The 9,428-nt window shown below is 43.2% G+C and overlaps 1 protein-coding gene across 13 annotated transcripts in view; it reads right to left on the bottom strand.

The window, feature by feature from the left end:
- Positions 1 to 953: 953 nt before the first annotated feature.
- Positions 954 to 9,428, bottom strand: part of SLC20A2 (solute carrier family 20 member 2) — an 88,936-nt gene continuing 80,461 nt past the window's right edge. For 4 of the 13 annotated variants that reach the window (XM_083709394.1, XM_083709389.1, XM_083709384.1 and 1 more), the window contains exons 9-11: positions 8,930 to 9,115; positions 8,236 to 8,320; positions 954 to 3,026 (exon numbers count right to left, since the gene is read on the bottom strand). In XM_083709394.1, the coding sequence (XP_083565520.1) occupies positions 2,862 to 3,026; positions 8,236 to 8,320; positions 8,930 to 9,115 (436 nt within the window). In that variant the 3' untranslated portion in view covers positions 954 to 2,861. Of the gene's footprint in view, positions 3,027 to 7,308; positions 7,394 to 8,235; positions 8,321 to 8,929; positions 9,116 to 9,428 lie in introns of all 13 variants that reach the window. The other 9 variants (XM_083709390.1, XM_083709386.1, XM_083709391.1 and 6 more) reach the window with 6 other exon arrangements.

Below are 9,428 nucleotides of genomic sequence, written 5' to 3'. Positions count from 1 at the left end.
ATAACCGGATAGCATGTTAACAGCACCCAATCCCCTGCCAGTGATCACTTTTGTCCTAAACACACCAAAAAGAGGGAGCACATCTTTTGTTCATATTCCTCATGGACAGTCACACAGGTCAGGAATTGCAACAGACTTAAGGTACACTGAATGTTCAAATATATGTCGGTTGATCTCATCCTCTGCTCATGGAGCACTTTGTAAACACCAAAAAGCTGTCAAGCTCCTTAAGGACTATGTTCCAGACTGGAAAGAATCTGTTTGCTTTATGAACATGCTCCTTTTTATGTGCAAGCAGAGAAGCATTCTCAAATTGTTGTACAAAGTTCACCAAGGGTTTAAATTATGCTGGTTGCGTCATTAGTGGGTTATATCCTGTCATGAGCCATGAGTTAATTTTCAGGTGCTTTGTGTTGTTAAAACAATGCAGAGTTGAGTTTTAAAGCCAAGAACCACAGCAGCACTGGGTTTTGAATAAGGAGGACATATTTTCCTTGGATTTCCTTTGCACAAGTGTGCTTGTGACAGTAGCGTCCAAGCATCGCTTTCTCTAGGCTCATGGAAGCACATTCATTTGCATTTTTATGTATGAGATGTTCATTAGGGGATTACTACCGAAAGAGTGCTATGGTAATTGATAAGGGGATCTTCATCCTGGGACAAACAGTCCCAAGTGAAATAAATGGAAGTTTTTGTTTGCTTTACACAGAGCTTGGCTTTATTTGGGCTTTGCCAATGGGTGTGCTCCTCTGCTGCCCCCCCTTCCAGGCCATTGTTACCAATTTCTAAACAAGAACTCACACAGAGAGAAAGCAAATGAAAGGATTGTAACAAATGCAAAGTAAGCAAGGAATGCTTTGAGTTAGGAAGCGCCCACAACTTAGTAGGTTGTAAATAGTAAAAACACATGGTTCAGTATCTTTTTAAAAAAACAACAAGAAACAAGAAAGCAGTTCTAGGGCAATGTATTCTTTTATTATAAATTTAGAATGAATGACCAATGAAAAAGGATCACAATGGAGTACCAAGAAAGCTCATGTATCGAATTTTTTTTAGCAGCATTTCAACAGTCCTAGGCTCCCAACATTCTCCCAGCATGACCTCATCAAGCCCACTCCAGTAAACCCAACCTGGACACCGTTGCAAGTAGCAAAATCCTCTGGGAAGAGCTCATTTATGAGCTCAATGGAAACAAATGGGAATTGCTCAAGAACATAGATTCGTTTCAACAAGGCTTCCCAAAAGCCTATACTCAAGGTTCCCATAGCAAGAGGAACTGGATTCAATCCACTGTCTGCCAGGTTGATAAGGTCCCTTTATACTAGTAAAGATTTGGAGGGGGCGGTTTCATCAATGTGTATCTCCCAGACTATGACAAATTGCAGTTCTAGGGCCAGAGACCTTGTAGGCCTCTTCAGTAGTGTCTTCATATGACAACTGGCAGACTAGGATGCCTCTTCAAAAAGGGACAACACGTTTCTGAGTATCGGACACTGCCTTTAGCAGTTCCGAAGCTGTCGCAATGTGATTTTTCCCAGGCACCCTTGGCAATGTCCTAAGTCCCAGGCGACAGCAGAGGAAGCCAGACTGCAGCTCCTTCCCCTGCGAGCACTGAACTGGCAGGGAGAGCTGTAGCTTAGATTCCTTCCACACGCTCCGACATTTGATCAGAAATGGTTCTTGTATTCACTCCTCCTCCAGTTATGAGAGTAACTGGAGTATAAAAATCTTAACCACCAAACACTGTTGGTTAGCACCCCAAACTGTCCTAGATTGCTCCCTTTAAGACACTGGGCATAACACCGCCAATCTATGTTACCGTTGACACTGGGTGCATCAGGAAAAAGAAATGCAAAACCTTTCTGAAACCCCATCTTTCTCCTCCCTTGAGCTTGCTGACAGATGGCTGTTTTGAGAACAGAATTGGACCTATATACAAGGGGTGGAAAATACTTGTTTGATTTGAGGTTTGACACATAACGAAGCTGAGCTTTTACTAAAATCCTCTGTGGATGATATTTTTTACGTAAGACTGTAGCAGTACGACACTTTACCTGTTACAGTAAAACATGAGCGATACTATCCTGGCTTTGCTGGTGGCTGGCTGGTAGAAAATAACTTTAATTAGAAAGTTAAATGGGTTGCAGGGTGAGGAGAGAGAGAGAGAGAGAGAGAGAGAGAGAGAGAGAGAGAGAGAGAGAGAGAAACAGCACACAGATAGACAAATATAATACTGACAAGCTATTCCCCCTTCTTTGGTACTTTCTAAACTTTCTTATCCAAAATATATGAGGGAAATGCACCATTAAAAAGTTACATTTTTGTAAGTATTTACAAATTCAATGTTCATACAGTATTATACACAACAATATGATATGAACCGAGTTTTTGCCAATGTACTTCTGCACTTTGCTTCCAGTATCATTGAACAGCACTTTTTTTTTTACAAAAAAAGAATCTCATCTTTTTGCAGATTGCTTCATCATTTATCAAACTGACAAACACATCCCAGGTTCTTTTAAAAGATTAAAAAAATGGCTACTGAATGATACATTATGTACAAGTTTTACTAGGGATTAAGTTCTAGGCAATTATTTTCACCTCACTTATAACTTAAGGTAGTGTTACCTACAGTGAGCATATATATATATTTCTTTAATACATAAGAAAACGGCACCACATGTTATGTCACCAATGACACAGATGTTATGTACAGCAGATGTTAGATTCTGACGACAAATCCTTGCTGATTAGCTCTTACTGCATGGTTTAAATAGGGAGCTCTGCGATCTGGAGGGGCGACCTTTGCTTCTTTTATCTCAGAGGCACCCCCTTCTTCTTCCATGGAAGGAGCAGCGATGTCAGACGTACGGCAGGATGGCGTACATGAAGAGAGCCATGATGGCAGCGCTGAACAAGCCAGCCACGGGGACAGTCACAAACCAGGCGACAAAGATATTGCGGAAGAGGTGCCAGTCAACAGCCTTCTTGGAGCGTATCCAGCCAACTGCCACCACAGAACCAACCTTGGAAGTTTGAGAAGGGAATCAGAATTAAAGGCATCTTAACATGGGCAACAGATGCTTTATGACCTGGGGTCCATAAATTTGGGTTTGCTTTTAGTAACCAGCTATTATCTGTGATCACCACCACCCTACCGTCCCTCTGGCATGTAAGGCGATTCAGGAGAAGGGCTGGGCCAAACCAAACCATGCTTTGGAGGCACGTGGAAGCAGCAGGAGATGTGCCAAGTATCTCCAAAGCCTGGCACTAAGAAAGATCAATCCGTTTCACGAGTTGCGTGAAAATGAGATGCCTCATCCCCTCCATTTTCTTTGTAATGCAAGCCTCCCACTTTGAACTGGGTATTCCAGGGACTTACAATTGCCACAAAAGACTTGTGGCAACTGCTGACCAACCAGCGAACACATTTATGGACCCCAATCTATGACAAAACCAATGCCAGTCAGCTGAAGCCCAGATTTACAAATTATCTGAAATTGGAATTCCTGCTTCCTTTTCACACAGGAGAAGAGCTCTACATGAATTTATCACACAAACTGAAAACTATTTGGCATGGGACAGGGAAACACACCTTTTAGTGCCTTGCATAATTTGGATTCCATGGCAGTTCTTATTCTTATTATTTCTAGCTTTACATGACATTCTCCTTAATTTAAGGCCTGTGATAGCAGTTATTGAGCCATGCCCCTTTGAAAGGAAAGGCCAACCATTACAAGTAAGAGAATCAACCGTGTTTTATGTATTTAAAGTAATATATGTTGCTTTTCAGGGCAAACCATTTCCAAAGCAACTTAACAAGGTAATTTAAACAAAAAACAAAAAATCCACCACTCAGTAACAAAAACTACAACTAGCAAGTTATAACAAATAAAATGCCCAGAAGTTTGCTACACGTGACATAGGTAAAGGGACCCCTGACCATTAGATCCCGTCATGGCCGACTCTGGGGTTGCGGTGCTCATCTCGCTTTATTGGCCGAGGGAGCCGGAGTACAGCTTCTGGGTCATGTGGCCAGCATGACTAAGCTGCTTCTGGTGAACCAGAGCAGCGCACGGAAACGCTGTTTAGCTTCCCGCCAGAGCGGTACCTATTTATCTACTTGCACTCTGATGTGCTTTCGAACTGCTAGGTTGGCAGGAGCTGGGACTAAGGAACAGGAGCTCACCCCGTCGCAGGGATTCGAACCACCAACCTTCTGATCAGCAAGTCCTAGGCTCTGTGGTTTAACCTACAGCGTCACCCATGTCCTGTGCCACAGAAAGTGGAAATTAATTATGTGGCAGAATATAGGAAATCGGTGGCAAAGCTGGATTTCATAAGTGAAGAGCATATGGCTTGAGGTTGGAGCTTAGATATTTTGTCCAGCTTTGAGCCCCATCCTGGAAAGAGGAAGAGCTCTTTTTCTAGCAAGCTGCAAATCTAGTGTTCTTCCATCCCTGCTATTGGTACGTTATCTCAGATATGCCAAAAGGGCTGACAAATCTTCTATCACTCTGGCAAATAGAAGAAGTATGTGTTTTTCCTGTTCTGATCACTGCCATTTTAGGGCTTGCCTGAAGCTGTTCTCTGGATGAAGGCTTCTAATACAATATATTCGCTCAAAAGAATAACTATGTTTTCACATCTCAAATAATGGTCTGTGATTTGTCTTATGTGAGCAACTGCCATTTCTTTTAACCGCTTAACCCAATTTCCTTTCTAAGTGCCATTAAGTCCACAGTTTGTTTTCTTGTATTGCCAAGGTTTTCCTCTTATGACCCTACATTTCTCCCTAAGGACGGAGTACAACTGAGACACTATCATGTTCTGCCTTCCTCTTGTCAGACAGCATCTGGAGAAGAGATACTGCAGGCAAGAGGAAGCCATTTGTGAAAGGAAGGACGCTAAATAAGAAGGCTTTGTATTTCTTCCAAGCAAGTTTGGAGCTGGCTGGAATTGACTGATCAGGTGCACCAAATTACCGTATTTTTTGCTCCATAGGGCGCACCAGACCATAGGGCACACCTAGTTTTTAGGGGGGAAATAAAGGGGGGGATTATTTTTTTCCCCCAGCCCCAAAGAGCAAAGAAACCATTCCGCCGTCTTGGCTTCCTCTTTAGCCACGCACAAACTCTCCAGCCGGGAGAGGCTGTGCGCGGCTTCGTTTTTAGCCGCGGGGCTGGGGTGGGGGAAGCCTGAGCTTCCCCCGACCCCAGCCCCCAGAACAGGTCCGGGAGCGGAGGCAAGGTTGCACAGCCTTGCCGCCGCTCCCAGAACTTGCAGGCTGGGGGAGTGCTCCAAAGGCTTGCGGATAGCTGGCCAAAGCCCGGGGAGTTGGCACTGCGCTCCCCGGGCTTCAGGCTGCAGGCTGCTATCCGCAAGCCTTCGGAGCCCAGGGGAACTCCCGCCGCACTCTGAAGGCTTGCGGATAGCTTCCTGAAGCCTGGACAGCGAGAGGGGTCGGTGCGCACTGACCCCTATCGCTTTCCAGGCTTCAGCGAAAGCCTGCATTCACTCCATAGGGCGCACATACATTTCCCCTTCATTTTTGGAGGGGAAAAGGTGCGTCCTATAGAGCGAAATGAAGCTCCTTCTCCTGCGAGCACTGAACTGGCACGGAGAGCTGTAGCTTAGATTCCTTCCACATGCTCCGACACTTGGTCAGAAATGGTTCTTGTATTCACTCCTCCTCCAGTTATGAGAGTAACTGTAGTATTCTTCATTTTGCCTGGGGAAGTTTCACCAGAACAGGACCTACACCACCAGCAGGAATCATGTGTGCAAATGCAAGGTGTGCTCACATGACGACTGCTGACACTAGTGCAGCAACACTGGAACATTTATCTGCGCAGGCACCAGGCAAAGTGGTGAGTGAGCAGTGATAATGTTTAGGATGACAAGAGGTCTGTGTGCCCTGCAGCCTTCCAAGACCGTTTAAGTTATCCTGTTGTTCTTAGGTGCAGCAGAAAACACGGTTCTGTCACCAATGTGGACGTAAAATTCAATTGCCAGTCCAGATGGCTTCTGTAAATGGAATCTTTGCCTGGATTGTGGGGACGGGGTTGGCTTCTGCTTATGAAATTGTAGGGGGCGTATAGCACACTTTTCTAGCCCTGAAAGTAATGGACATGTGACTGTAATCATGGTATCTAAAAACATTGTTTAACTCGACCTCATATTACAATATTTTGCAATCTTCTTTAAGGAGAATAGTGATATGTTCATACATGAACTGTTATCAGCTCCTAGAGATTTTGTCTATTCTTCTACCTCATTACTTGCTACGGATTTTCCTTCTAGCAGATTGGTCACCCCACTGCGACTCTCTTTTTATTTGTTAGGGTGTTTTTTTAAAGAGATTTGGAGGGAGGAACGTGGGGGAGGAGAATAAGAGAAATGGAAAGTGGGCAGTGGTAGAGATATGATATATGCTAAAATAAAGGGGGGGCAGGTCTGAAAGCATGAATAGTGATGTATATGAAAAGTACCACAATTTAATTTTAACACCAATTTAAAAAAATATTCAACTTATGCTCTGTTTTGTTTCATGAATTTTCCCAATTTTTAGAGGGTATCAGTGACACTGGCATCAGTTAACCCATTTCTAAACATTATCAAAGTTTAGCTGACTACGTTTTGATGAGAATACAGGTTAGAAAAGCAGATTAATCACTGAAAAGCTACAATCTGTATAGACCTTCTAGTTCCGATTGGCTTGAAATCAAATACCATTTGCCTTCAGATACATGAATGCTCGGTTCTGTATTTCAATGACTTGTGATGTATGCTCCTAAAATTATGCACACCACAATCCATGAAAGTTACATATGAGAAACTGCAAATCTGGGGGAAGAAAATAAAATGTATGAAACTGTTAGTCGAAAGCTAATACTAAGAAGTTTAAGTTTATATAGAAGCAAGGAAACTAAAAGTTAAGATGATGACTGTTGCTTGTTAATACACTACAAAATGAATACTACAATGTGTTTTATAAACAGCAGTAAGAATAATAATATAATATATACATTCTTTTTCTTTTCGCTCTCTTTTTTTTAAAAAAAAGAAAACCTCCCCGACATTCTAACATTTGGGGGGAATTTGCAACTCACATGTTTTGTATAATTTTGTAAATAACTAATTTTCCATATTTTAATTATTGCTTTTTTAATTTTAAAACTTGCTTGGTAGTATATTACTTAATGAAGGCAAAATGGGATGTGGGGGAATCAGCATTTGTTATTTGTTTCTTTTTCTTTAAAGATTGAGCATGTGTTTAATCGACGTGACCACTGCAGACTCCAATACCTTGCAATGAGTGGAGCTTATTGGAATACCCACATTTGAGGCTACAAGTACGGTTAGCGCACACATTACTTCAATGCAAAATCCACTGTAAAGAAATAAAAAGAAGACAGATGGAGATTTTGAAGTGTAAGAGCGACACACAGGAAATCCCATGCCATGCATTCATCAGGAAAGTAGAAGAATGAACGATGAACAGTGTCAGAACCTCCGGACAAAGAAGGGTGCAGCAGATCAACGTTCACATGGCATGACCTGAGGAAAAAGTTACTGCTATTCAGGGCCAACTCCACCGTGCATGGCAGCAAATTTTGGTTTACCAGTCAAGGGCAGCACAATGTAGATTTTTAGTTCGTTATTTTAATTCCAGTAGGCGGGCGAGACTTGGATTTCTTGCCTCAGGCATCAAAACGCCTCGGGCCATCCGCCCCTACTACACTCTAAAACATTTGGGCTCGTGTCATTATTCCTAAATGTTCTCATGTGCAGTTCCATGACCATGTGAAAACATCGAGATTAGACAGTTCCTGGTGTGCAACCCCACCAATCTTTCCTTCTGCACAAGACCCTCTGAAATTAATGGGCAATGCAAAAGGCCAGTGGTTGATAGATTGCTCTTTCGGGGAACATACCACTATGCCGAATTCCATGTGGATGCGTAGGGAATAATCTGATAACAAGTGTCTGTGGGGGAGAGGGAATACTTTGATTCCGCAATGTGCAAAAAGGGTGAGATGTCTGAGAAGGGAACCTAAGGGCTGTCCATTCATATGAGTGGAGTGACGGGGAGTGGGGAGAGTTCTTGGATGTGAAATGGATGTGTGCATTTCCTCATTGTGGTATCATGCCGCTATAAACTGATCTGGGCAGCAGAGTTAAAACACGAACAGTCCAGACCGGCCTGGCTGCAGTCACATGGCAAAGGCATACCTTGCAGTGTGTAGTACTGACAGGAAGTCCAATATTGGAAGCTATCACAACTGTGAACGCCGAAGCCAACTCAATAGTGAATCCACTGCAGGAAGCATAAAAAAAACACTTCACAGTCACTCTTTCTTAAAAAAAAGTGTAATCAATCAGTCTGGGCTGACACCATGCAACATGCCAACGTCTTACCAGCATCGTCTCCAACCGGTTCCCTCCGAGTGATCTTTGGTCATTGAGTTATATTAAGTGAGAGAACAAAGAGCTGCTGAATAACAAAAACTGGACACACACATCCACGTTAAATTAGCTGAGCAGCTCGCTGCTAATGACAACCTATACTACATTCCAATAAATCATGCTCAATTAGTAAACAGGTTAGCAGCAGAGGTCTAGTATGCATTAAAAGCAAATAAAAAAATCACAGGTTCGGTTTCTTTTTTTAATCATTCAAAAGCACATGGAAAACTACTTCGATTTTTGCCATTTCCTAATTTATGCCTCTCTATGCTATTCAGACATTGGTAGGCTATTCTGCCCAACTAGACCTCAACAATGCAAACAACATTGCCATTAGTTTAAAGAGAAAGCTACGTACATCACTACTCCGAGCAAAACCAGAAATCATTAGGCACACATATGCTACGGCATAGCTAGCATGAAATGCCAGGGCAATTAGATGCAGGAGATGGGCACGTACCTTGATGGCGTGATGGGCGTGAGATCTTTTCCCATGGTTTGGATCACTCTTCTCCCCCAGACCCAGAGGCCCACACAGATGCCAACGCCCCCGTAAAGGAGCAGCCATATGGGGGTAGGAGCTTCTTGCAGTACGCCACCTTTGTCATAAATAAGCCAAAGGGCAACCAAGGGGCCAATAGCATTGCTGGAAAACATAGCAGTGAAAATATATTATCAAATCCTAAATGCTTCACTCAATACCCTCCCCTAGTCACCCTGAACAAAGACAGAAGAACCTTACAAAAACAGCCATTCATTTATTACAATTTACATCCTTCCTTGGGACGCGGGTGGCGCTGTGGGTTAAACCACAGAGCCTAGGACTTGCCGATCAGAAGGTTGGCGGTTCGAATCCCCACAACGGGGTGAGCTCATGTTGCTCTGTCCCTGCTCCTGCCAACCTAGCAGTTCGAAAACACGTCAAAGTGAAAGTAGATAAATAGGTACCACTCCAGCAG

The sequence above is a fragment of the Podarcis gaigeae genome (genome assembly GCF_964106915.1).
Source record: "Podarcis gaigeae genome assembly, chromosome: 13".
NCBI lineage: Eukaryota > Metazoa > Chordata > Lepidosauria > Squamata > Lacertidae > Podarcis > Podarcis gaigeae.
This window is presented reverse-complemented; position numbering and strand designations above follow the sequence as displayed.